At 51.4% G+C, this 27,183-nt stretch overlaps 1 protein-coding gene across 2 annotated transcripts in view; it reads right to left on the bottom strand.

Annotated features, from left to right (window-relative positions):
* Nucleotides 1-21,434: 21,434 nt before the first annotated feature.
* HCN4 (hyperpolarization activated cyclic nucleotide gated potassium channel 4) overlaps nucleotides 21,435-27,183 on the bottom strand; it is a 166,445-nt gene continuing 160,696 nt past the window's right edge. For both annotated transcript variants that reach the window (XM_019499324.2, XM_014604470.3), the window contains exon 8: nucleotides 21,435-25,946. In XM_019499324.2, coding sequence (XP_019354869.1) covers nucleotides 24,370-25,946 — 1,577 coding nt within the window. In that variant the 3' untranslated portion in view covers nucleotides 21,435-24,369. The remainder of the gene's footprint in view (nucleotides 25,947-27,183) is intronic.

The raw sequence follows: 27,183 nt of genomic DNA, 5'->3' as shown, positions 1-27,183 counted from the left end.
AAACTGGGCATCGTTATTGGAAGCAGGGTATATTCACCCACACATCCCGATGGGCACACCATGTGCACATTGTGCGAGTTTCTTTGCAGTTAAGTCCCCCCTACAGCTTGAAAGCTTACAACCATGATTCTCTTCTAACGGGTCCCTTCAGAATGAAAACATTTTCAGGTCGATGAAGTATGTTACAGAAAATTTCCTTACATGTAGTAAACTAGTAAATCATGGAAGAATAAAATGATGATGCTTTAAATGTAGCACTTGTTAGCCTGTAGCTTTCTAAGTGTTTTACAGTATAGGTATGTTGGTTTTCTTTTTTTTATCTTTTATCTTTATTTTACTGATCTGAACCAGAGGCCCAGAGGTAAGTAACTATTTCTCAAGTCAGACACACAGCTAAGCTCTCAGGCAGAGTCTGAAATACACTATAGGTCTCCCGGCTCCTGGATATTAGATTCCTCAGGTTACCAAAGTGAAGCACTGAGTGTTTCTCTCCAAGCCAAGTACAGCAGTCTGGCAGACCATGTCCATTCTCACCATACAAACCTGTTTATGGGGCAGGGTGGGCAGCGGGGACCTCTCCAGACCTATCTGCTCTCTGAATGGGATCAAAACACACCACCAAGTGCTCTATCCCTTCCTAAAAATGTCGATGCAGAATCAGGTTCTCATATATTAACACTCAGTGTTGAGGTACTGGATTATTAGGATCCCTTTTTTCCTGGCACTCCCCCCTCCCCCCTGCAAGAGAGCTTCCTTCACTGTAGCATCTTCCCAGCAGTGCTTAAATGGGTGGATTGTGTGCTTGTATGAGAAGGTGGATTTATAGGTAAGAAACATTTTTCATTTTGGAAAGGCATGTTTTCTAGCTTCCCATGAATACCTACATGAGCCCTGCAGAAGAACAGCTGATAAGGTTAAATAGAACATTTTAACCTCTGCCTAGGTTAAAAAATGAAATGAAGAGCCAGGTGGTCACAATTATATGTAGTATTCACTTTGCAAATTAAAGTCTGATACATGTTATATGGAGTGACAAAGCAATTTATTTCAAAATGGGTAAAGGTAGCATTTCTCTGGTTGATGTCGATTGGTTCATCAGCTTTGCTGCCCACAGACTGCCAGTAACAAGGAATAGACACTAGAGGGCATCCAATACCACAGATCCCATATGGTTGTAAGGAAAAGACTTGCAGCAAGTTTTTAGCAGTCGTTAATACAGGTTTCCCCTGCTTTCTGTGGTGCATGCATTCCTGGAAAACGGCACATAACTTGAATTCACATAAAGGGAGCCCACTTCACAATGTAATAGGGATACTTTCCAAGACCTTGACTGTACTGACCCCCAGACCCGTTTCTACTACTTTTACAAAACAATTTTGGTACTCACCAACAGCAGACAGTACACACAAGCACAGGGTGGTGGTGAATGTGGGGATGGCAACTACAGAAACACGTGTCGCAGACAACGAGCAAGGAGCACAGATCCACATGGGAGACTGCACATCACTCGCACAATGCAGCACACAAAGCAACTGCCTGCAGGCTTCCGCCACATCGATCACGTAAGAATGAACTTACCTCGCATACACAGGTTTCTCTCGCCAACTGCTGGGGTTAGGTTCCTGAAAGTTCCCGTTCTTGGCAAAACCGTGCTTGGCAAGACAAAAAGCTTATGGGAAAAAATGGCAGGTAATGGGCTGATGCATGGCCACAGAAAACCCTGGTTACTCAAAACTGTATACCATGGTAGCCAAAATGGTATATAGAATATTAAGCATGGTTACTGAAAACTGGTTGGCGAGGAAAAGCTGTAATGAATTTTTGGTATAAAAAGGGACATCACATAAGAGCGAATTCAAACATACAAAACTCGCATAAAACAAGGGAAACCTATACAGCTTCTGCATCAGTCCAGAAGAGGACAAGTCACTTGTTCTGTGACGAGCAGTTCAGGTTACAAAAAACAATATTGTTATGTATGCCTTATTATTAAACTGATACCAATCTAATTGTGCATCAAGTGGCAGAACTGCTTGTGCATCTTACTCCTGCCTAGTCCACATAAAAGACTGTCACTGGTTGAGCTCACCTGTGAACTTAGAGTGGGTTGGGAACTGCTGTGTGGATGCTTATTTTCAGTTGAAAATAAGCATCGGACTTTGGGGTCCGATAATCCTCTTCCCAATTGATGGACTAAGTCAAGTCATAACAAGCCATACTTAACCTGAAAAAAAAAGTATTCACACAGGGGTTTTCCCCAGTCTCAGTAAACCAGCATGAAAACTGAGTTAAGTTAAACTGGTGCAATACTTCCTAGAAAAGTAGCCTGCATGTTTCTGGGACTTGCCTTCTCTTTCCAAGTCACAAGCTTGAATGAGTAGGAGTTTCTACCCCACTGGAAATGGACACAGTGCCTTGCAGAGCACAGATGCGCAACATGGTCCTACCCCTGCAAAGAGCCTCAGTGCTGAAGGGCCTAATGTTTGGATGCGATGAAAACCCATTGAACTCAAAGGGTGTTGCCAGTGCTCAGGGCTTCTGAGTAACAGGTCTAATACAGGCAAATGCATAGGACTAACTGGTGGAGGCAGCTGGTAATGTTTGGAAGATGTGGAAGCTGAAGAACAGAGGGATCCTTGCCATGTGGGATGTGGGGCAGTGTTGCAGCAGGGAAAGCTGGGGCTGGGGTAGGCCTGATGGCAAAAGGAGATGTGAGCAGAGATTTGGGTGATGATGACTCAACAGGATGGAGAGTCTTTAACATGATGTGGTGCAGAGCAAGCTGTCCGGGAGCAGGTACTAAAGACTAAGACTAGGGCAGTAATTCTCAACCAGGGTGCCATGGCACCATCACCTAATACCTCTCCTCCCTGCACTTAAAGAGTCCCTGAAAGCAGTTGTACTAACACTGTAATGTATTCTGGGCCCTCACTACAGTGGATGTGAACATTTGTATGCTTCTGTTCTCCATTTGAGTTCCCATTTCTCTGCCTCTGCTCCACCTGTCTCTGGTCCCCCTCTCCTGGTTTTCCTGCAAACATTTCCTCCTCCCCTGGCCCTTCCTCTCCAGGGGATCCCTGAGGGCAGTGCTCGGTTTGGTCCCCTGTGGGGGCAGCAAGGCAGGCACAGAGAAGCAGCTGGGAGGTCTGACCAACACTGACAGTCATTCTCTCCAGCTATTACAAGTAAACACGTGGGTTCCCACCCTGCTCCACAGAGCAGTCTTAGCACTGCGCTGGTGAAAAATACACCAGCCATTTACAGATTGTCCCCAAATGGTCCCTTAAGTAACCTACCCTAACACTGACCAGAACCCAGAGAAGGCATGAAGGCTGAGCTTAATGCAAATTGGCTGGCTGTTCCCCATAGGCAGGACACAAGGGACATCATAGTGTACCTTCTCTGCAGGTCACTGGCTGACATAGGTAGTACGTGGTCGTATTTTGCTCTCCTGGTTCAATTTGCTGTCTTCACTGACAATGAGATGCTGCCCCTGATTCTCTGATTCCACCTGAACTCTTTTGTGGTAGCTCCTAGCCCCTTAAGCCATTGTGCAGTTCTGCAAAATGAATGAGTGTGAAGGACCATGCAGGCTTTTTCAAGGCATGAAGTGTCTAGGGAGGTAGAGTGGTCCCCCAGGAGCCCCATTTTAAACCACCTCATCACTAGATGCCTTCCTTAAAAGTCCCTTCCTCAGAGCCCAGCCAGCTGCCTCCTGCAAGAGAGAGCAAATTAACCATATTCCTTTGCAGCTTGGTAGAGCAGGGTTTTCTGAAAGTGTGCCCCTCTTGTGGTGGTGTTCAGGCAGTCCTACAGTCCAGCAAAGTCACCTCAAAGAAGTCCTTCCAAATCAATATGATTGCTATTTACAATATAAATACATTACTGTAGCTATATTATTCATCTATAATTGATCAATTACAAAATTGTGGGGTATTTTTGGTGAAAATAGGGTATTGGGCCTTGGTTCAGGAATCAATCCCCCTTTTTTATAACATTGTTTCTTATGAGAAAATTGGTTCTGAGCTACAACGTGTCAGAACTGATTAGTTGAGTGCCTCGGTACAGTGGAACTTTCTAGCACAAGGCACGGTGAGACGGGAATTCTCGGCACGATGGAGAGCCCCGGCGTGGAAAAGTTCCCGCCGTTCATATGCAAATGCGCATACTCTAATTGGCCAGTTTCAAATTATTCCTATGTGGCGGCTGGCAATTGGCTCGTTAGCCGTATAAAGGGTTGGAGTCGTTTCCGCCCAGGTTGGAGAACTCCGCGCTCGTCTCGGAGTGGAACCTGGCGGTCTGATCACCCGCTACGACTCCCCGTCGACGAACCCCCCGACGTACCCCCGTGTCCTGCATGCTCGAGTTTAAAGATGTCTCATCTTATAAGAGCTCCTCGGTTTAATTGGAACAGAAGTTTGAAGTCTGTAACTTTCTCCCTACGCTGTACATCGTGGCAGTGTAAGTAAAGCCATCTTTGTTTGAACCAGTACGCGTTTGTGCCTAATTCTACTCCAGCGGTCGCAAGTACCCATCTGTATGTGCTGGGTTTGTGGCTGCAACCCAGCCGACCCCTTCCCGGATCCCAAGCTCAGTCACCCACATGGCGTCACGAACAGGATCCCAAGGAACATGATCCCAATTAACAGGATCAGGATCGGAATCGGGATTTGGAGAAGACCTGATGGAGTTAGAGTTAGTTAGAAGCTGTCCCTGGTGTAGTGGGAGACGCCACGTGTCGAACGCCGTGGAGCTAGGCGCCCACATCGCCTATAACCAGGCGGGCAGAATAGGTGGAAGGTTTGTCAGCGGCTATCTTTTGCTGAAAGGGGAAGAAGAGGACTCGGAGGAATGGGAAGCACATCTGCACCCCGAAACGTTCAGGTGTGTGATGGGCAGCGAGCGGGTCTTATTCAGGCCCCGGGAGGAAGGGAGCACTGTACCCTTCGCCAGATTCGAGTCGAGCGAAGTGAGCCCGACCCTCAGCCAGGAATTTACCTGCTGCATGTGACTCGTGCAGGAGGGTGGAGAACCGATGACGACCGACCGGTTCAGTCCCCCACTGGTGTTTGGGTTGAGGGGCCGCGCTGAGACAGGCCCGAGAGACAAGGGGAAAGTGTTGAACGTGCTGTTCCGCGTCGTAACGATTCTGCTGCGGGAGAATGCAGATTTGGAGGCCCGACTGCTCGTGGCCATGCAGGGGGGTAGAGAAGCGGCAGTGGAGAAAAGCCCCGAGTCCACGCCACTCCAAGATGGCGCTGAGGAAGGAGCGAGCTGCCCGGAGAAACCGGAAGAGAAGGGCGGAGCTTCGGGAGAATTGGCGGGAATCCGCCCAGCAACCCCGCCCACCGAAATGATGTCACTCCTGGCAGCCCCGCCTCCTTGCCCCCTCCCCGTGGTATCGAGTGGAGAGTTACATCCGCCCCTCCTACCAGATGCAGCGGCAGCTCTGACAGCAGCTTGTTCTGCTGCAAGCAGCTGAGTGATTGGTGTGCAGGATGCAGTCCTCACCACCTATCGTACCCGTACTTGGACTGAACTACAGGAATTGTGCAGAGAGTCAAAGATAAAGCCTGATGAGACCTTGGCTATATGGCTAGGACGTCTGGTCGTGGAATTCGGATCCGACCTGTTAGACTTGGAAGAGGCTAGTTTCCTAACCCGACAAGCCTCGTGGAGTGGAGGACATGCCACTGATGTGGACCTAGTGACGTGCAATGTTCACTGGCCCATTCCTCTTCCAGCGCTTGTCGCTGGTCAGGTAGATTATAAATCCCACATATGGCATGACGGTCGCCCGTTGAGAGTCAACGCAGAACAGATTCTACTGGCGATAATAGGAAGCTCATACTGTTCCTGGAACTCCCGAGCGCACGCACTGGGACTAACACCGCCCCAGCAGCGAGGACCGTGGCCTCACCGCCATCTGCGAAACCCCGGGACTGTTCCAGTAACTTTCAATAACATAGAAGCTTGTGTTGAGGTTTATGGAGGAAGGAACGCCACCATCCTTCGAATCCTCCTCAACCTGCTAGCTGGTCAACCTGCATGTAATCTTCTACGACAGCTTCTGCGGTTACAGGTGCTCATGAGGTCGGACGCAGGGACTTCAAGCGAGTCGGAGCGAGTATGGCAACCGCCACAAAGAACGCCAGAGGAAAGGATCATGTTTGGATTCCTTCTGCAACGTTCTAGGCTCTCGAAGCGACAGCTACGGATCCTGGGAGACGAGGGCCAATGGCAACTGGCCTATGAACTAGGTTTCCAGTGTCCAGGGGAACCAGATGACGAGTCTGAAACGTCCTCACGTCACTGAGCATAAATAAGATCACGCAGCGTCCGCGTGTGGATCATCATTCGTGACGGTGCATCTGCGGGTGTGCGAGAATCGTCCAGAGCAGAATCATGTCCGAGCACTTGTGTCGTGTGCTTGGGAGAGAGTGGGAAGCCGCGAAGGGGATTTGATTAGCTGTTCCGTTACATGCGACTCCATATAATAGTGTAGTATAAGTTAATTGTTCAAAGAATTCTTTCTTTGCAGTTTTTCTTTGTCCGAGGTTCAAGATACGTGTCAGGGGCGGACCCAGAGAGAGGAAGAGAAGACGCAGAGGTCTGACGTGTGACTTCGCCATGACACCTATTGAACTCCTCATGATTGAACTTTTTGTGACCAATGTACTTATGTGTGTTTGTGTTTGTATTGGTTACTATTTGATTTGATCCTTTGAGGACGAACTTTTTTCATTGTATGTCTTTGTATATAGCCGGTTACCTCTCAAGAGGAGTGATGAGTTAGACGGCGTGCACGTGCTTCAAATTCCAGCTGTACCATCGGCAAGGGGGCATGTCAGAACTGATTAGTTGAGTGCCTCGGTACAGTGGAACTTTCTAGCACAAGGCACGGTGAGACACGGGAATTCTCGGCACGATGGAGAGCCCCGGCGTGGAAAAGTTCCCACCGCTCATATGCAAATGCGCATACTCTAATTGGCCAGTTTCAAATTATCCCTACGTGGTGGCTAGCAATTGGCTCGCTAGCCGTATAAAGGGTTGGAGTCATTTCCGCCCAGGTTGGAGAACTCCGCGCTCGTCTCGGAGTGGAACCTGGCGGTCTGATCACCCGCTACGACTCCCCGTCGACGAACCCCCCGACGTACCCCCGTGTCCTGCATGCTCGAGTTTAAAGATGTCTCATCTTATAAGAGCTCCTCGGTTTGATTGGAACAGAAGTTTGAAGTCTGTAACTTTCTCCCTACGCTGTACATCGTGGCAGTGTAAGTAAAGCCATCTTTGTTTGAACCAGTACGCGTTTGTGCCTAATTCTACTCCAGTGGTCGCAAGTACCCATCTATACGTGCCGGGTTTGTGGCTACAACCCAGCCGACCCCTTCCCGGATCCCAAGCTCGGTCACCCACGCAACGTTTCGACTTAAGACCTGGTTTTCAGGAACCAATTGTGTCATAAATCAGAGGAATTTCCCTGACAAGAAATGAGATGGCCAAGCAGATGTAGTCTGCAGCATCGGTGACCTGTTCCTTCACTGCTGAAGGGAATTAAGGAGCATTTACTCTTAGCAAACACAAATCTCTCAACCCTTGCACATAAAGTGCTTCAAGAAAACCAAAGTCATGTGCTCCTTTTTTGCAGGCTGCTGGTTTGCCCCTGGGGTTTTCTGGCCTGTGTCACTTCTGATGACTCTCTTTGCTAGTCATCTTAGATACCTAGATAGAAAAGGTGTCTCCTCCTGTCATGGAGGCTGAGGTAGTACCTTTGTGCTCTGCATCAAACCCAATAGCAAATGAATGGCAATGGACAGTGAAGCCGGGAGAGGTCAGCATCCCTGCTCCGAGCTCTCTGTCTGGATGACCCCAAACTCAGCTTAGGTTTGCACAAACAGGTCTGGAGCTGGAGGACCCATTTGCCAGGCCATCACTTTGCTGCTGGCAGTTCCAGCTTGGGTGGGACACAGGAGTTGCAGGGGAACTCACACATGAGGGGAAAATCATTGGCTCCTTCCCCATCCCAGGACTGCCTTAGCCCAAAGCAGGGCATTTCTGTGGCCTGCGAAGCAAGGTTAGCCATGGTGGCATAGCACGGTCTGCTGACCAAGAGAGAAACTGCTGTGACTTGTCAATAGCCATGACAAAGGCCATGCCTGCAGCGTAGCACCCTGACCCCATCAGAAATATTTCTCCTCCTCCCACCCTGTTGCGAGCACTGAGCGGGGAGCGGGTGGGCTGTGTGCACATGGCTGCCTCCAACCCTATGAGATCTCAGAGGAGTGATGTTGTCGTCCAGGAATTAGGCATGAAGCGAGGTCTTTCATTGGACTGAGGGCACAGTTGGGATCACCCTAGACACCTCTGCAGTTGTTCCAGTCAAAGATCTTATCCACAAAAAGTTTTCCTTGCGTCTCACCTCCATGTTACGTACTCAAGCCACATTGCTTGGTATGTCTGACCCAAGTCCCTTGAGCTCCACCCTACCCCCTTCCAAGGGGTTGGGAATGGATTCACCCTGAAGTGTTGGTGGAGTTCAGCATGTTGAACCTTGGGGTGCATCTACACGTGCACTTTAATGCTCATTAGCCTATTTAATTCACATTAAAGCATCACCTTAAAAAATGTACCTTTTATTTAATGCACATTAAAATAGGTTAATGTGCATTAAGCCTCGCTTTAAAAGTGTTCGTTTTAGTTAATGCACATTAAGTCAGGCAAACACCCATTTTCGTAGTACCTCACAATGGAGATACTAGATGTAATGTGCATTAACTAAAGCAAATGTAAATGCATCCATAGGGCATTTGTACACATGCTTGAGCCAGGCACTTTTAAAAGCACCCAGTGCTGCAGTGCATGCATTTATATAAATGGCAAAAACAGTGGTGCATTTATGAACTGAAACGCATCAAAGGGGTTTTAGTTCAAAAGCGCACCACTGCCATTTTCTCAGTGCTGATGCGCATTATGCCGTTTACACAAATGCATGCGCCGCAGCGCCAGGCACCTCAGCTCACATGCGGAGCAGACTCGAGCGCGGCGCAGACTCAGATCTGCTGTTTTAGATTCTCCGGCTGTTGCCAGTTTGCAAACCTGGCTCCTGTCCTTGGCCCAGAGGAAGAGGAGGGCGTCTGGCATCCCTCCGCCTCCAAACTATTTTGCTTTGTACAGCTTGGCCCTTGCCACTTTCTCCCGTGTGGTGATCCAAACGCACCCCACAAACGGCTGTCTGGATTCTGCGAACGACTTGTTCTGAGGGGGGAAGACTAGAGCGGTGTGTAGCACCACCTTCATCAGCCCCACGGACAGGTAGCGTGATTGCCATAGCCCCCGTCTCTGTCTGGCCTTGCCCTCTGCCCCATCGGCTCTGGGTCACACTCCACCCCGCGGATCTTTACCCCTTCCCGGGGGATGGAAACCCCCAGGAGCGATGGGTCCTCGAGCTTACCCAGGACTAGGCAGGTGCTTTTGCTCACGTTGAGCTTGGCCCCTGCTGCTGCTCCATATACCTGGGGCTGCCGGGCAGGGGCAGGGAACGCGTCCTCTGCTCATCGCCACTGCTGCCGTCTCTCTGCCCCGCAGTGCTGAGGAAGAAGCTGAGCGCGAGCTCGCTCTTGATCTTGCTCTTGCTCCTGCGTGAAGAAAGCACCAGGCCAGATTTCAGCAACCTGTCTCTTCTGCAGGCAGGCCCAGTTGCCATGGCGACGGCATCTGGCCAATTTCTCAGGGTAAGGCAAGGGCACGGGCGGCCTCCTGCCGAGCGAGCGGGATCCTCTGCAGCGCAGCAGAGCTACGGTCTTAGGAGAAGCGGCTTCCCCTCTTGCATTACCTCATTGTGAGCGAGGTGCGGGGGGATGGGAGCGTGGAGGCAAAGCCCATTGCTGCTCAAGGGGCCTCGAGGTGTTCCCGGTGGCAGCGACTGCTGCCTTCGGTTTTCCCCGCGCAGCTGTTCCTGGTACCCACCCAGCTCCATTCTTTCTGCCCCTCTAGTCCTGCGCTCGCTCTGCCTGCATCCCCCAGTCCTGGCCCTCCATCACATGCTTCTTACATGCATCTCCATCTCGGGGGGCCTGCACGCAGCTCTACTGATCCACCTCAGACCGGAGATGCCCGCAGACCCTAGGACTCTGACATGCCCATGCCTCGCCCGCGCTTGCCCCGGCCCTGGAGAGAGGTTCAAAAGCGTATCAGCAGCTATGTAACATGAAGGCTGCAGCATGCTCTGGGGAGGAGACTCCCTCCGTCCACAAGAGAGATCACAGCCCGGGACAGCCTTGTGTGGGCTGGCTGCTGTCTCCCCATCCTGAGCTGGCCTGCCCTGAACACCCTCTGCTCTGCAGCGCCTGCTGGCTCACAGACCCCAGGCTGCAGCACCTCCTCCTACCTTGAAACCATTTCTGGAAAGGGGAGAGGACAGGAGCCCTTCCCCCAGCCCTCTGGCTGTCTGTGTTGTGGGCGAGCAGATACGCTGGGTCCTAAATGGTTGCCCTTGGTGCCCTCCTCCTCCTTGTCTCACAATTTCGGTGCTGCTTGGCGCTCTGTGCAGCCTGTTACTAATGCCCTGCAGCCTTGCGGTACCCTTTCTTAGCCCCGGCACTTGGAGAAGGGCGGTATGGATGCACAGACTCAATGAAAGGGGCAATGACTTTCCTGGGGATTAGGAGGAGATTAGTGGCCCAGCTGAAAGTCTTCATTGCCCCAGTCCAGTGCCTTAATGTTGCCTGTCACAAGGTCCTATCAGACCTGCAAATACCATCCCCTCTCTTTGACAGATGGGGAGTTGGGGAGGTAAGGGGCTTTGTGCCAAATCATCCAGGCTTTGGTGAAAATCCTGCCTTTCCCACCTGCTCAGCCCGTCCCCTGGAGTTAAAGAGCACACAGTGGTGTCCCCACCCTCATGCTCCTGAGCAGCTGTCACAAGGCGCTCCAAATGAATGGCTCCATTTCCAGATGTTTCTGGGCTTTGTGTATACAGGAAGTATGTGCAGCCTGGAGCAAGATGCTGCCTCGTGGATCTCAACCTGGTTGCTCATAAAGAAAGTGGGGAAGATGATTTAGCTGCCCTTACACTGCTGGCTGCAGTGCTGCAGCCGCTCTCCCAACACCAGACCTGATGTCCAGAGCCCTGGCAGATCTCCCGGCCCTGTTATGCAGGCCTCACCCCTTCTCCTCCTCAACAGCGCTCTTCCCCAGCACTTGCAGGCTCCTGTCTCCCACAAGGTTATCCTTGAAAGGTGCCAGCACGCAACTCAGCCCTCTTGCTGTGGTGCTTTCTTTGGCCCCACATTCCCCCCATGGCCGAAGCTGTTTTAGACTGGGCTGGCCCAGTCAGACCCAGTGAAAGCAGAGCAGCCAAGTGCCCAGCTAAACAGAAGTGGGTCTCTTGCTCAAACCCATCCATGTTACCCCAGGATGCTGACAGGGGGCCGGGTGCAGCTGAAGGGGAGGGTCTCTCTAAGGTTGCACTCCATAAACATGATTCCCACAGGCTTTAGGTGCAATCCTGGGACAGCAAGGTAGGCTTCTGGAGGGAATGTGGCAGGGCTGTGACCCAGTAATGCCAGCTTTAAAGCCATCTCTCCAGAAACTGCAGCAAAGAGGGAATAGGAGAAGCAGGGAGAACCTCTGGCCCACTCCCTCCCTTCCCCACCCTGAGATTTCTCCATGCAGGGAAAGCTGAATTTGTGCCTGAGAGAAGAGCAGCAATTCACCCTGCACCTGCTGCAGCTACCACCGCTGCACCAGGATGTTTGTGGTCAGGGACACTGCTAGTCAAGGCCAGTAGCAGCCTGGCGCACAAACCAGCCATGCACCGAGTGTTACAGGGAGGCCGATTGTACAACAGGATTGTTGAACAGGGTCTGCGCTGGTTTGAAGCCAAGCAAATGCCTTGGAGTGGGTAGAGCCAGAGTTGCCTGGGTCTGGTTGAAGAAGCAGCTTGATTTGGTATGGAGTGATGGGGGGGAAGTGGGAGAAAATGGGGCAGGAGTCTTAAGGAAGGCAGGGCTGAGAGGACCTCTTAAGCATCCTCCATCTGATACCAGGTGCAGCACTTGGGTTTCCCCAGCACGCAGCAAGGGGGTGCGAGAGGAACTGGAGAGGGCAGGAGCTCCCTAGCATCCAAAGAAGGGAAAATAGCTCCTCTGGGCCCAGCAAAAGGAGAGAGAGACTGTAAGCATGGAGGTAAGACCGTGGGTTGCTGGAGTTAGACCCAAACCAAGTGACATACTGGCTAGTGGTCAGCTTTCATGGCAATAGCACTTCATGGAGCTGCAGCTGCTGAGCTCAGGGTTGAATGTGGCATCTCGTACCCAGCTATGCTGGCGTTTGGGGAAAGGGTGATTTGTGGAGTAGCCCTGGCAATACCAGGCCATGTTGCCAACAGGACACCCTTGCCCACGCTGGCTGGATTCAGAAGTGGTCAACAGCCGTAAGCCCCAGCTGCGAGCTGCTGAGAGCAATTTCCTTTCAGCTCAGGCAGCAGGAGCCCATGAGCTTGGAGAAGGTGGAGCCGAATGCCAGCTTCATCCCAGAGGTCTGAGTGCCCAACAGAGGACCAATATGCTATTTACGTGACAGTCCCTTTCAGCCTTTCCATAGACCACCGTACACACAAAGGTACCACGGGCACACAGTCCTTTCTAAGGTGGAGGGCAACTATGGTGGAGAAGAGGCAGATTCATCTGTGTGATGGGGCAATCTTCTCATCAGGGTCCAGCACAAGCACCTGCTTCGAACCCAAAGACTCTGGCACTGCCTCTCAATGCTGTGGCATGCAGCTGGCACTGCCTGGGGTGGCAAACATCTGCATTGCAGAAGGACAGCAAAGGGGTCATAGTTGCACAGCCAGAGACTGGGCCTTGGTTGGGATCCATGCTAAAACTGGAGTTTCCCATTGACTGTTCCTCTTCCAGCCGCGTCAGCTCACAGCAGCTCCTCTCCCGGCCGCCCTGCCCTCACGGGATCCTTCCAGGTGTCTCCTCCCTCCCCGCACAACTTTAATTGCGTTGAAGCGCAGGCCCAATCGGGGACGGGGAGCTGGCAAGATGAAAAGGCTCTAATGAACCCAATGAAGACGGAGTGACAGGTTGGACAAGGCGGCCCTGTCACCTGCTAATTTTCCTGCCACTCAGCCCTGTTTTTAATCAGCCCTCGTCAAGCAGCGATTAAACCCTAAACAGCACCCACCACTGTGTTGCCATGGCGACTAGTATTTTACCTCTTCGCAGGATCCCATTTTTTCCCATCCGTTTCTGGAGAGGAAAAAACAAAACAAAACAAAAAGCCCCAAATTTTCAGCTCGTTATTATTAATGGTAATCACGGGTGGTGGCAGAGCCCAGCAGACCCAGGCGCTGAGGCATCTTTCGGGGGGCTGTGCATCAACTCAGCACCCCCTGCCAGCAGAGAGGGGGAGAGGGGCTGCTGGTGGGCACGCAGCAAAGCTATTTCATCGCAGCGCGGGGCTGGAGATGTCTTAGAAATTATCTCACTGTCAAGGAAGAGTGTAAGGACCTGCGGGAAATGCCCTTCTGCCTGGGTGAAGCGCGGAGCCAGGCTGCCATCTGGCGGGCACAGAGAAAAATACCCAAATCGGTGGCCTCCCTCCCAATGCAACAGGTGCAGTTTTCCACGTGGTGGGCAGGGTGGGTGCCGCAGGCTTGGCAGCACCCATGTCCATCTGCCATCACATCCTTACTCCAGTCTACCTCCTGGCTGAAAAGCAGGTGCCAGAGATCCCCATTTTCCAAATCATGCCTGGCTGTGTGCTGGCCATGAGTCACAACCCCCAGCCCTCGGCTGGGAAGTCCCTCACACGATACACCCCCGTAGCACTCTCCTACCTCCCTCCCAAGCCCACACCGGTGTGTCTAGGCAGCCTGGGCCTGAGGCCTGCTGTGCTCCAGAGTTGCCATGTCGAAGCCTTGAGACCCGCTCCCAGGTCAGCTGAGAGGCAGCAAGGTTGACGGCCAGTGTAAACTCACTGGCAGATGCTTATTGCATTGCTTGGGTTATAATCCCGATGGCCCTGCATGCAAAGTTGCACTGCTTTGGTTTTCCTTCTTCTATTCACCTTGCCTCTCCCAGCAGTGCCTCTTCCTCCCCTCAACTTCCCTACCCCGTGTACTGCTTTCTACTCTTTGTGCTGACTTCCTGCACGCCTGCCTTAGCAGCTGATGAAGTCAACTGCTGTTTACAAAAGCAAATGTGGCTCTGATTTAGTTAGTCTCTAAATTGTGACTGTGCCCTGCCTTCTCCTGACCGTTTGGTTTGGGGGGATCAACCTACCATCCTCACTCCCCATCACAACCTGGTGGAAGTGCCTGCCTCTAAATGTGCATCAGCTCTTCAGCTAGTCCATGCTGTGCTCACAAAAGCTGCTTTCATTGCAAAGGCCCAGCAGTGTCTACACAGGAAGAGGGAAGGAGTGAGGTGTATACAGCCCTGAGGGTGGAGCTGCACTGAGATCAGGAGTGTCCCTTGGCCTGGCCTCCTCCTCCTCCACCATCTCTTCACAGTGAAGCCCTCCCTTCCCCCTCCCTGCACCCCACAGCACTTGCCCTCATTCTTGTCCCAGCTCAAGTGTCTCCAGTGCTTGACACTACAGAGCTCATTGGGGAAACACATCCTGTGTGAGTGGAGAAGGTTGTGGAGAGCGCACTGAAACGGGAGTCCCAATGATGCAATCAATGCCTTTCACTGCTGCCAGCTCATGGGATTGCAGCTGGCATCTTGTGATCTACAGGGCTTAGCTTACAGCCCCTGAGCCTGGTGTGTGACGGCACCAGGAGACCACGTGTCAGTGTTTGTTAAAGGAAAAAAAAAAAAGGTGCATAGAAAAACGAAGGCTTTGTCACCTGAGTGCACGTTCTCCTCCAGCAGAGGCCAAATTAAGTTACCCACAAACTATTTTTGTAAAATATTCTCATGATTTTTAAAATTATTTTGGTCTTTGGTGTTGACCCAGGGGGAAGCAGGAAGGAGATCGTGTTGGAGGTTTTGAAGCCTTGTCAGTAGCCCCCCCGCGGTCCCACAGCTGCAGAGATATGTGTGCATAAGCATGCATGTGGGGCAGACTTAGCTCTCATGGAGATGGCAGTGGAGCTGGCACTCACACACCAGTCCTCCATGCAGGCATTTTCAAGCAAAGCCAAGTGTAAGTGGTACAGCTGGCCAACAGCTGCAGCTACACTGACATCTCCACTAGAAGGTGTCAAGCAGCTCATTCCGGATCCTATTAGTTGCTGGCAGAGGCTGCATGTACCTCTTTGCTTAAAGCAGCGTGTGGCAGCTAATTATAGGCAGTGGGAATCCCAGCTGCTCGGGGACAGAGAGCATGCCATGAACCACCACTGCTGGGAGGCAACTGAGTACAACCCTTCTGTGCCAGGCCAGAGCCACCTCTGAGCAGCAAACCCCATGCCTTTCTTGGTGTGTGCCACCACCCAGAAAGGAAGCAAAACGACACAGCTCAACATGCACGCATGGCAGAGCGCCTGAGGGGCCCACCAGGCATGTTCCCACTGCCATTTCTCACCTTTGGTGCGTGCTAAGTGGGAATGATCCTGGTGGGCAGGAGCAGAGGTGTGTATTGTTTCTCCTCAAGTGCCAAATGGAGACAGTGTAGACAAACACTAAGAAAAGTGTCCCCCGCCCTGTTGCCCTGCGCTGCAAAATGCTGCTGACCCCTGACTTGAGGGACAAAAAGCCAAGCAGTAGCTGTGTCCGTGCTTTCCCCTGGGGTGAGCAGCAAGGGTCCCTGGACAGAGGCTGGTGTGGTATCAGTCACTGGGCTGGGGCGGTGGGCCTGCTGTTAACGCAGTCTGTACCTGCGGACAAGGATGGGAGCTCAATGGGGAGCAGAAAGGCTCACGGTCACTGGGCGCCAGGTTGTTCGGCCCAGCTGCAGGTTTCTTCAGTTAAAATACAGCTCGAGGCTGCCTCATTTCTGAGACTTCAGTTCCCTCCACAGTCAGGTGCCCGCAGAAACTAAACTAGCCATGGACTTGAGCAGAGCCGTTGTTCTGGGCAGGATTAAGGACTGCAGCACCGAAGGTTTCCCAGTGGCTGGAACAAGGGCTTCACCAGTTCTCAGGGGCTGAAGAAGGCTGAGGCTGGGGCACATGGTAATAATGGTGCTTTGGGCCTGGTGGGTGGCAGGTAGAGGAGACACAGACAGCCTTTGCAAAGCACTGACTTGACTGTCAAACAGCTGCAAGGGAGCAGACAGGGAACCAGAGGGTTGGAGAGGTGACCAGACTTGTCTGAAGTCAGTAGGAACAGCTTTGACTCCCAGTCCCCTATGCTCACTGGAGCCCAGTGGTGGGAGCATTGCTCAGCACAGGGCAGAGTCTGGGCTTACACAGACACAGGGTGCCCCATAAGGGGCTTGCCCTGCTGCAGTATAAAAGGCACACATGAGTGGGTAGGGTACTGGGAGGAGGACCCTCAGCATCACTCCATCTCCATCCAACAGCCTGGCCCTGGCAGCTGTGGCTCACCCTGCAGCATTTCAGACTTGAGCATCCTTGGGAGTTGGTCTCACTAACTGGGCAGTGGTGGTGATGGGAGGGGCGGGTTTCCTTTTTCCTTGGCTTCTATCTGTCCCACCACATTGCCATCTGCAACGGGTGCTCAGCTCCAAATGGGGAGCACAGAAGGAGGCTGCCCATCCTCATCCCCTGGCTGTGCAGAGAGGAGGCACGCAGCTTGGGGATGATTGCTGCCTCCAAGCTGTGGGTTTGTTGTGCTCAATCTCCATATGAAATGCAATCAAGGAAGCAGGCAGATAATTAAGCAGAGCAACAGCAATCATGTCACATGTGGTGTGGCCAGAATCAACACTGCACAATCTCCCCTGGGGTAGGGGCGGAGAGGGCTCAGGGGTGCTAGGCAGGATGGCAGTGGGGATGAGGCATTGTGCCTACCTGGACTCCACACCAGGGCTTTGGCCATAACCCACTGATGTAAGGAGCTGCTGCTTCTCCACTCAGGTCTCTGCAGGCTGTTACCTTCTCAAGATAGGATGAGGGAGCCTAGCAGCTCCACGCTCACTGACACACAGAAAAGCATGTCCCAGGCCTCCAACATGCCAGCACCCCTGGACATTGTGATCTTGCCTCTCCTGAAGTGAGCAAGGCTGGGGCACAGCAAGCACTGGAAGCTGCTGCTCTATGTTTCACAAACCTGGTCATCAGCATGCAGGTGGGAAGGTGGCAGTAACACAGCTCCCTCCACTCCCCACCCCATTGCAGTCTTGGGGAGCAGAAACATAGGGGCAGCCCAACCAGCACCCAGAACAATGTGATTCAGCTCACAGCTGTGCCTTGGTGGCTTTGGAGGAGCCAAGAGCCTGGTCATTGCTGCTCAAGGAAGCTGGGTGCTGCCAGGGGTGAGCCTGGGGTGCCCTTTGTGGTTTCTGTGGGATCTGGATGGAAATGAGTAGAACTTGGTGGGAATCACCTTACAAATATTTTTCCTGGGCCTCCACATCCTCCTTGTCCTCTTCTATCTCTTTAGGAAGTCTGTTTCTCTGCTTGGCCTAGGTAGAAGCCTAACTGGTAACAGGAATCGAGGCTGCCTGTGGGAAGAACAAGAGGGAAGGCAGCTTTTAGAAAAGGCTTAGATGTAGGAAGTCTGAATGCTGAATTAGGACATGGGGTAGTGAAGGAGGCAGGACTGAGAAGCTTTCAAGGCTGAAGGAAATGTCTGCCTAGCATGGGCAAGTGGAAACCACTTGCTGTAAGTCAGGGGAAGGGGGCAGGCGTACAATCTTAAGATGCCCCTGAAGTTTGTTCATGTTGATCCAGGAGGGATTCTACTCGAGGATGCCTCGGAAGAGAAGATGGATAGCCTGAGAAAGGCATTTGCAAGGTCCTGGGAAGAACGTGAGCAGGGAAAGAGAAGGAGGCAGTAATTATGATGTTCTTCAGAAGCGCTGAACCCTCAGGGATAGGACAGGAAACTGTCTGTGTTGTGGGCTCAATTCTTCCCAGTGTCGGAGAGATCAGTGCTGGCACTGGGAACCAGGGCAGTGCCAGCAGCTCAGTGCCAGAACATCAGCAGCGGGTTTGCTGGTCCTGTCAGTGACTTCAGTCCTGGATCTGGTCCCAGGATACTGATGCTGGTGAGGAGTCCTTGTTAGTAGGGAGCTTTGCTATCAGAATGGTCTCCAGTATGAGCTAGAGCAAAGAATTAGCCCCTCAAACTAGCCAAGGGAGTCTGGGCTTTGGGCTCATGGTGTAGAAACATCTGGAGCCCCATAACTCTAGTTTACTGTGGTCGGTCCTGCTTTGGAGAAAAGGGTGGTTGCTGCCATGGATGTCTCTTAGAACAGCACTTGGGTCTGCCCTGGATCTTCCACACGACGGACGCTCTATCGGATGCCAGTTGCCAGCTCTTGCCTAGAGCTGAAGGTGACAAACTGTCATAAAGCAATTCGGTCCCAGCGGAGCTGCATTTTTCTAATGGAAAGTTCTTCCTCCCAGGTCCACTCTGGTGTCAAACGTGGATTTGAGGACCAAGGAGGGCAGACTGTAGGCATTTCAGATGCTTTTTTGCTAGGGGCAACTTCCAAACGTGCCGAAGGAGAGTCCTTACTGTAAGTCAGAGGAAGGTCTTTCTGAATCCGATGCTTCCTTCAGAGACTGCCTTCAGTAGGCTGAACGTGAGCAGAATACATCTGGAGTGGCAGCCCCAGGTTGTGGCGCTGACCCAAGCAATAAAGAATGGATCCATCAGGTAGTGGGACGTGCTTTCTGCAAGACATCAAGGCTTAAAGCTAGAACGGTCTTGTTTGACCATTAGACACAAAGGCAGTATGTAGCAGTCAAAAGAAACTAAAGGGCATTTTTACACATGTAAGCGCTGCAGTGCCGGGCGCTTTTAAAAGTGCCCAGCGCTGCTACGTTTGCAATTATATAAACAGTGAAATCCACGTCAGCACTGAGAAAATGGCAGCAGTGCACTTTTGAACTAAACCACATTGGAGGTGCTTTAGTTCAAAAGCACACGCCATCATTTTCTGTGTGCTGACGTGCATTTCGCCGCTTATACAACTGCACGCGGCGCAGTTTGCATCAGTTTGCGTGCAGAGCAGACTCAATGAATCAGGTTTTCTCTGAAGCAGTGGGTCTCGGGTGTGTCACGGGGCAAAATAGTACATGTGGAAATGCCCAAAGACTGAGGCAAGAAAGCAGCTGCCAGGCAGGCAGAAACCACTCACTGAATGGACTAACCAATCAACTCTTCACACCCTGATGCCATGAAAGGCTGCAGTATAGCAGGGGCTGACAGTGGGGAGTGCCATCTTGCTGCCACAGGCAGTAGGAGGGAACTCCGAACATGTCTACACCATTTCCATAGCACTTCAGGGAGCACTGCCGAGAAAATCCCATCCACCTGCTCCTGCTTTGCACACAGCAAAAGAAGCAGTGAAGCTGCCCTATGGGTGCACGCACCCCCACCACTGCCTCATTTCCAGGTTTGGTACATGCAGACTGAGAGGGAGGGGGTGGGTGGCTTCTCAGCATGTGTGCCAGGGAGCTAGCCTGACCTACCTGTACCTGGGAAAGGCACGAGGATGTGCCCTCATACGCTGCAGCCTCACATTCCCAAGAAATATTGCACACCTAGAGAAGGATCCTCATGCATGAGGCACTGAAGAACTTCCTTTCTTTGAAAGCAATGAAATTTTAAATTCTGGAGAACTGTTTCAGCCTCAAAAAATATACCGTTCACTTCCTTGGCATCAGCCAGTCCCATGGGAGCCTCCCTCCTTGCTCCCAGCAATTGTTTGCTTTCTATATCAAGCACAAGGCAGACCACTGCACCACATGGCAGCTCATGCCAAGTCCTGCCAAAACCGTACCCAGTGTATTCTATGTTCACAATAACAGTGCCATAAAAGGACCTAACATCTACATGGGTGGTCAGAGACTAAAGCATGATCCCTGCCCAACATACTTGGAAGTGTCTTTAAATAGCACCCTGACTTTCTGGGAACATCTAAAGAAAACAGCAGCAAAGGTCATGTCCCAAAACAACTTGCTAGCCAAGCTTGCTGGATCAACATGGGGAGCTGCAGCCGCAGCACTCCAGACTTCAGCTCTTGCCCTATCATACTCAGCAGCAGAGTGCTGTGCACTGGTCTGGCAAAATCATCACATATACATCTTGTTGACAGAGCTGAATGCAACCATGCATATCAAAACGGTTGTCTGATGATGACCCAAAAGTTGGTCAAAACCATCCGTGCTGCACCTTACCTTCCACTCTATGATCAGTGGTGGCCTTAGGGTTGTTGGGGCCCTGAGCAAGAGAGTCATTTGGGGCCCCTTAGAGGCTTAATTTTGATGATCTATAAGCAAGTCAGACATTTTCAATTTCACATTGCCCTATCCCTGAAATTGCAATTAAAGTATCTTAATGCAATATCAATAATACAAATATTCAGTGTAATTAATTTTTATTTTTATAAAGTGTGGGACCCCAAGCGGTCGCCTGGTTTGCCCCCCCTAAAGCTGCTACTGCTACTGTGACCTGTTCAATCGACACATGGCCCGCCTTTCTTCACAACTCTCTTTATGGAGCTACCTCCCTGACCAGGATCTGTTTGCAGAAGCCCTCTGGATCAAGGAATGGGAATCATGGGCAGTCACAACCAAGTTCCTCGTGACAAACCCCACTCATCAACCTGTTGGCTTTGAATTATCATGGTGCGAGTGGTCCTTGTTAAATAGGTTCAGGACAGGCCAAGGCCCCTGCGCAGCCAATCTCCACTGCCGGGGCTTCAGTGCTAACCCATCCTGCACTTGTGGAGGTACAAAAAATGGTGCACATCACTGTGGAGTGTTCCCTCTGCAAACTAAGAGGTGGATTAATAACTTTGAACTCAGTTAATGAGGAGGCTATTGCTTGGCTCTGCGGATTTGCATGTGCTAAATAAATAAAATAAATATGTAGAGCATGAGGCGGGGACTGTCTATGGCTATATATGTCCCAGCACCCCTTGCCCACAAGGCTGAGCATTTTAGCCGGTGCTTTCTAGGATCTCCAGCAAGACAAATCAAATGGTCTATAAGCAACTGTCATCTCTGTGTGGTAGACTTACAAGTCCAGGGCCTGCCTTTTGCTGTTGTTCTCCAGAGGACAGCTGCTTTTTATTTTCTTGGCAAAGAACATGGAAATCCCTCTCAAGTCATACACACCATCAGGAAAAATACAGGCAGGAGAGAAGAGGCAAGGAACCCTTCCCCTCTGCCCTGCCAAAAAGTAGGGCCGGTGGGGAAGAGAGGAGGTGAAATGGAAGAGCATACCCATCTTTTATACCCATCTTTTTTTGGCTTCTCCTGTGAGCCGAGGTCCAGCAGTCAAATCAGAGAGCAAGACAGAGGGACTTTTTTATTTACTAATTTGTTTTATTGTGTCTGTTTCATATTCCAAACCCCACTCCTACAGCTCTCCCCACCCCTCACAAAAAAAAGGAAAAATTAGTTATAGTTCCAACTACTGAGACAAGCCTATTGTTGACTGCGGTCCAGTCAGAGTAACTCAATATTTGCTACCGCACTGCTAAGAATCGGAAAGCAAACAATATCCCCTAGGAAATCAAAAGGAAGGAACCCAACGAAATGGAAAATGTTCACCAAACTGGTGGATGGACACAAGCCCCCTAGCGACAGACTTCAGGGTGCATCTGTGCCTCTCTGCATGTCTGAGCATCTGTAGGTTTCGGTGGAAATTCAAGTACCAAACAGCAGTCGCTGCATGTTCCTCCACAAAAGCTTGCTGTGGCTGGTCTGCAGGAGACCTTTCCCACCCATTTCTTGCCCTTCTCCAGCCCCAGACAGCTCATCCCAATCTCTCCAGATGATCGTCAGTCTGTCCAGCATGTGGCTAGAAGGAGAAAAAAAAGTTTAAAAAAGATCTTCTGAATGTTTCTTCGAGGTCTTGTCTTACATCCTTGAGGGCAGGGGGTTGTGATGGTCTGCTTCCCCCCTCCTCCATCAGTTGGTTCCTGTTTTCAAATGGGCCTTTGTCTCAAGATGGGTGGATGATCCTGTACATATTTTGGAAAGTAGGGTCTATACACTATAGTCATTGCCTGCCAAGTGCCCCTACAGGAGAGTCAAAACTGACATGTATTTTAAAACTAGGATATATTTATATATGTATATATTATATATGTGTATATTATATATGTGTATAGCTGTGTATATTATTATATATACATATACACCTATATACACACATATAGATATAGCTGTATTTAGTTAGTAGAAAATATTTCTAGAGTTCCCTTGACCCTTTAAGGAAGACCGAAGCTGATTACATCTTTATTCCGAGCCACCAAAGCACAATGAAGCAGGAGTGCCCGGTTACGCTTGCAGCAACATTCAAGATACAGGCACATGTCAAGAGTTTTGCAAATGATTCGGTATAAAAATCAATAGTCAGCCAGTGCTCTGGGGAGGGGGAAGGGCAGGGAAAGGCAGAAGGACCCTTATTACTGTGGTCATTGCTGTTGTTTTGGCACTGATGCTGGATGTCCTGCGTTCTCTCACTGTTCCTGGGAGTGCTGGAAGGAGTTGGGGACAGACGGGGGTAGAGGGAGGTGGGGGCTGCGACAGAAAAGGGTTGAGCACCAGGCTCTGTACAGTGAAGTGGCCAGAAACACCTACTGGTTAAAGAAAGAGAAAGAAAGGCCAAGGAAAGGGAAAAAGGAGGGGGTGAGAGTGGGAGTGGGTGTGGGGGCGGTGATTTGTTCTTGAGGAAGGGGCGGTGGCTTCTCAGTGCCAGGCACACCCAGTGGCACCCCATCCTCCTCCCCCCCACCTTGACTGCCTGAAATCCAGGGAGCCCAAAACACAGCCCCAGGATCCTGCCGGGGCCAAACATGTCTGACGGTGCTGCCCTCGTGCAGGGCAGAACTGAAGCCGATCGGCTGCAGGCTGTTATTGCTGGTGAAATTAAGCAAATGATTTCTGTTCCTCTATTGCAGAAGCGTACGTGTGTGTTCGTGTTTGTTTGTGTGTGTGTGTGTGTGTGTGTGTGCGTGTTGTGTGTGTATTTAAATGATATAAAATTAGTTGCAAATCAGTTGGATCCTTCAGGCTCCTGGCAGGGCATCTGTGTAATCCTGAGTGCCACAATGGTCAGGATCCCCTGAGCTAAGGGGGTAGCAGGGTGGAGGGGGACTGCATCCTACCTTCCAAGTACCCTCCTACTTGGTGCTCTGGTGCTTCAAAGCAGGTGGCCACAGGATGGGGAGGTTAACAGGCCTCCCCTTTCCTCTCTCCTTCTTTTGCTCTGACTTCCTTCAGCTGGAATGCACCTGAAGAGCCATGGGCACGGTCTGCAGGCCAAGAGCATGGCTGCAAGAGTTGTGTCCTGCTACTTGTTATTGGCTGTGGGGTAGCCACAATGCTTGTGGTCTGTTGGCCATGCATGACATTGCACACTCTTGTAGTGGCTGGTGGGATGAGATTCTCCCTCCCATAGGTAGCTGGTGCCTTTAGAAGTATGTATGTGTGTGTGTGGGGGGGGGGGGGGAAGGGACATGATGCTACTCCATGGAGATTTTCCAGGGATTGGCTTTTGCATTAGTGGAATGGGAAAGCCAGAGGTTTGGAGCAGCAGCGCTGTTGGAAGTGAAAGTACATCCCTAGCTAGGTTGTCAGATGTTTCGGAAGGAGTCCAAGAATAGAAAAGAAAAAGCCCGACCCTCCCTACATCCCTAAAGGTGACTGCATTGGCACGGCTGACCCCCTGCCCTTATACTTCCTCTGCAGCCTTGAAGGAATCCAAACCCATTTGATGTGCACTGTGACCCAACCCACGCTCCCACAAAGGCAGGCCCCACGGGCCAAATCTCCAGCTGGTGCATGTCATCGGAGCTCTGTTGACTTCTAGTGGAGCAATTCCCCACTAACCAGCTAAGGACCTGGTTCATTCTGCCTTCTCACTGCCCACATCAACCTGGGATCTATGTTTCAACTGGAAAGCCTTTTGGTGGCTCTATGGCTGGTCGTTCGCAAGTTCTAGCTCAGGCGCACACTTTTTGTAGGTGTTACCTCATTGGATTAAATTTCCTCATTGTTCTTATGCTCCGTGTATTAAAATATTCTATAAAATCAAGTGACCAAAAATCTATAGCTCTAAGAATACCTGGTTATCTTTTTTTTTGTTCTTTTTTGTTTGCTTTATCTCTAATCACAGTTAAACCTAAAGAAAGGAAGGGAAAGGGAAAAAACAAACAAACAAACAAACAAAAAAAACCAAAAAAAAGGAAAGGAAAAAAAGTGACTCATGAGAGTCTAATCAGAAGCTGAATTGCACAAGTGACATCAACAGCTTTGAGAAGTCCTCACAAATTGGAGGGTAGTTTAGATCTGACAGGTTCTAGCTCCCCCGTGAGCACGAGCGATTCTTTCCTCCCGCCACCAGTCAGGGAGGGAGCGACAGCAGCACTGGTCCCAAACACTAGCGGGTGCGGCAAAGAACCTGAGGACATCTGCCGTGGCAAAGTCATGCGCCCTGGAATTGAGCTACAAGGCTTCCCAAGAAGTCCAGCCCCTCCACCAGGGAAAGGTGAGAAGCTAGAAACAGATTCTCTGGAGGAGTGAGGAGAGCTTTGGCTCAGGGTTTGAGCCAATTCTTGGGGCAAAGATGGCTGGGAAGCAGAAATCAACTTGATGTCCTGGCTTAGGCGTCCTGGTGGCAAAGATGAAGTGCTCTTGGGCTGAAGGACGTGTGGAGGAGGACTGGAGGTCTGAGGCATGCGCAGAGATCCATGAGAGCCTGAGGCCCCAGCAGGGCCACACTGAAAAGTTCTTGCTGCCACGGGGCTCTGGGTAGGAGGACTAAGGCCTGAAGGGGTGTAACAAGGGGAGGCTACACCAGACTGCTGTAATGGTGACATGGAGGCAAAAGGTGGCCTTTCTTGATGCATCTGGGCTATCGTTCCAGTTAGTGATCCTAATGCACTTGGTTGTATTTGGCACGGTGCTGAAGGGGATCCTTCAGAGGTTTGTGCCAGTTGGCTTAAGCTAGAGGATGGAGAACTGGAGGAAGGAGGAGGCTGAAAGTGGTTCATTCCTCCCAGAGTCCCACTTCCTGCGAGCTGCTGTAACTGTCCCACCTGTGGTGGCCTGGGAGAGGGCTGGAACTGGTTGAGGAGATTCGTGGGTGAACTGGATGAGAGCTGGGTGAATGAAGTTGTTGGGGAGCTAGTGGCAGCCTGCTGGAACTGGCCGAATCCACCAGGCACGGTGCCACCAGAAAGGGGCTGCGTCTGCTGCATCTGCTGAGCTGTCCCCAAGGGAGACCCCGAAGATGCCTGCTGAAACTGGCTCAGTCCCGCGGACGCCGCGCCACTCAAATGCTGTTGGCCTGAGCCAGTGGGAGGGGAGCCCATCGAGGACTGATGGAACTGGCCCAAGCCGGCAGAGGCCGAGAATCCCGCCAGCTGCTGGATGTGGAAGGAAGATGACGAAGGGGTTTCGGCTCCTGGAGTGTGCAGCTGGGATGGCGTGCTGGATGGAGAACCTACTGCAGAAGGCCCAGTTGATGGGATCAAAGACTGAAGCCTTTTCAGCTGTCTCGGAGTCTGGCTGGACTGCTGGCCCAAGGAACCCAAGACAGACACTGGTGGACGAAAGATGGCTGTCGGGAGGCGCGGATGGTGGGTGAGAGCTATTGCTACAGAGGTGGTGGCAGCTGCGGCTTGCAGGGGTGCCTGGATCAGCGGAGTCCAGATGACGGGGGTGGGTGTGGAGGCTGCAGCAGCGGCGGCAGCAGCGGCTGCCTGGACATTGTGAGCGCAGTGTGCCATCTCCCTGTCATGCTGCACAATCTGCTGGATGATCTCGTTCTCCTGGTAGTTGAAGACACCGGAGTTAAGGTCGTGCTGGACTTTGTGCAGCAGGATAGAATTTTTCTTTCCTGTAAGAAAAAAAGGGAGAAAGAATTACCCTGACAGGTAAAAGCAAAGGGGGAAATTTCTTAGCAGGGAAAACCTGTGCCTTTGTCCTTGAGCTGTGCAACCGCCTTCTCCTGCCAGGTCACTCCAGTGCCACATCACTACATTCGCAATTGTTCGCCTTCCCCTAGGAAACAGGTGGAGATGCGATTCTAGGGCATCCCCTTCTGTAACTCAGTCCAGGGAGGATTCATGGAAGACAGGAGGAACAGCTAAGATCTCTACACCCTGCTGGTGTCTGGATGCCAGATACGGGCTGTGAGTGGCCAGGGTTAGTTAGCGCATCCCAGAGGGTGCTGTATTTTACACTGAATAAAGGTTCAACCTGCTCTGATCCTGTACGCTGGGCAGTACAAAAGGCTGCTGCTTGTGCTGAATGTTGCTCAGGCAGAGCGGATGCACTCAGACCATTTGGGCTGAGGTGTTGCTTGCACAGTTTGTGCCTTGTAGGGGAGGTGCTGCTGAGTGCCGGAGGGGAAGGGGCTCCAAAACTGGGGCAGGGGAAGGGGCAAGCAGGATTACCTGTTCTGGGGATTCGAGAAATGTCCCAGCTGCTGTTGCCTGCCCTGGTTATTGCTGCTACCGCAGCTGTACAAGATGGCTGCTGCTGCCAAGGGGCAGACTCCCAGAGTTGCCATTTTTGTGCCCCACTAAATTGGCACCCAGGGCTGATACCTCCTCAACTTACATTACTGAATTTGGGGGCTCACAAAACCCCCATCTCATCTCCTTCATGCAATTTAAATCCACGTTCTTTTCCACTCTAAGGGTGACAGTGACGCTCAGGTCTTCTCCAAAGCATTTCATCCCGAAATGCGTTACAAAGGTTAAGGAATAAAGAAGGACATTCTGGCTCTGCTGAAGTCAATAGGAGCTTTGCCATTGACCTCAGGGGAGCCAGGCTTTCACACAAAGGTCCTCTGAGAAGGAGCAGGGACACAGGTCTGTGCCCAGGACAGTTGCGTGGCATCCAGGCCAGTGCCAGCTCTTGATCTACCAACTGATGGAGCAATCGGCTGCTGCTGTGACAACAGCTGGTTTTGTGCCTCCATACAAAGGCAGTGCCCAGGCCTGTAGCAACCCCACTCCCCTCAGTTATGTTACTGAGGGGAGGAATGAGAAGCCTGTGGTTTTAGCTGAATAGAAATCACTCCCCATGATAAAAGCACTCTACACTCCCAAAGCTCAGCTGGCACAGGG

This window comes from Alligator mississippiensis, chromosome 11, assembly GCF_030867095.1.
Source record: "Alligator mississippiensis isolate rAllMis1 chromosome 11, rAllMis1, whole genome shotgun sequence".
Lineage (NCBI taxonomy): Eukaryota > Metazoa > Chordata > Crocodylia > Alligatoridae > Alligator > Alligator mississippiensis.
Note: the sequence above shows the minus strand (reverse complement) of the source record. Positions and strands in the feature narration are given on the sequence as shown.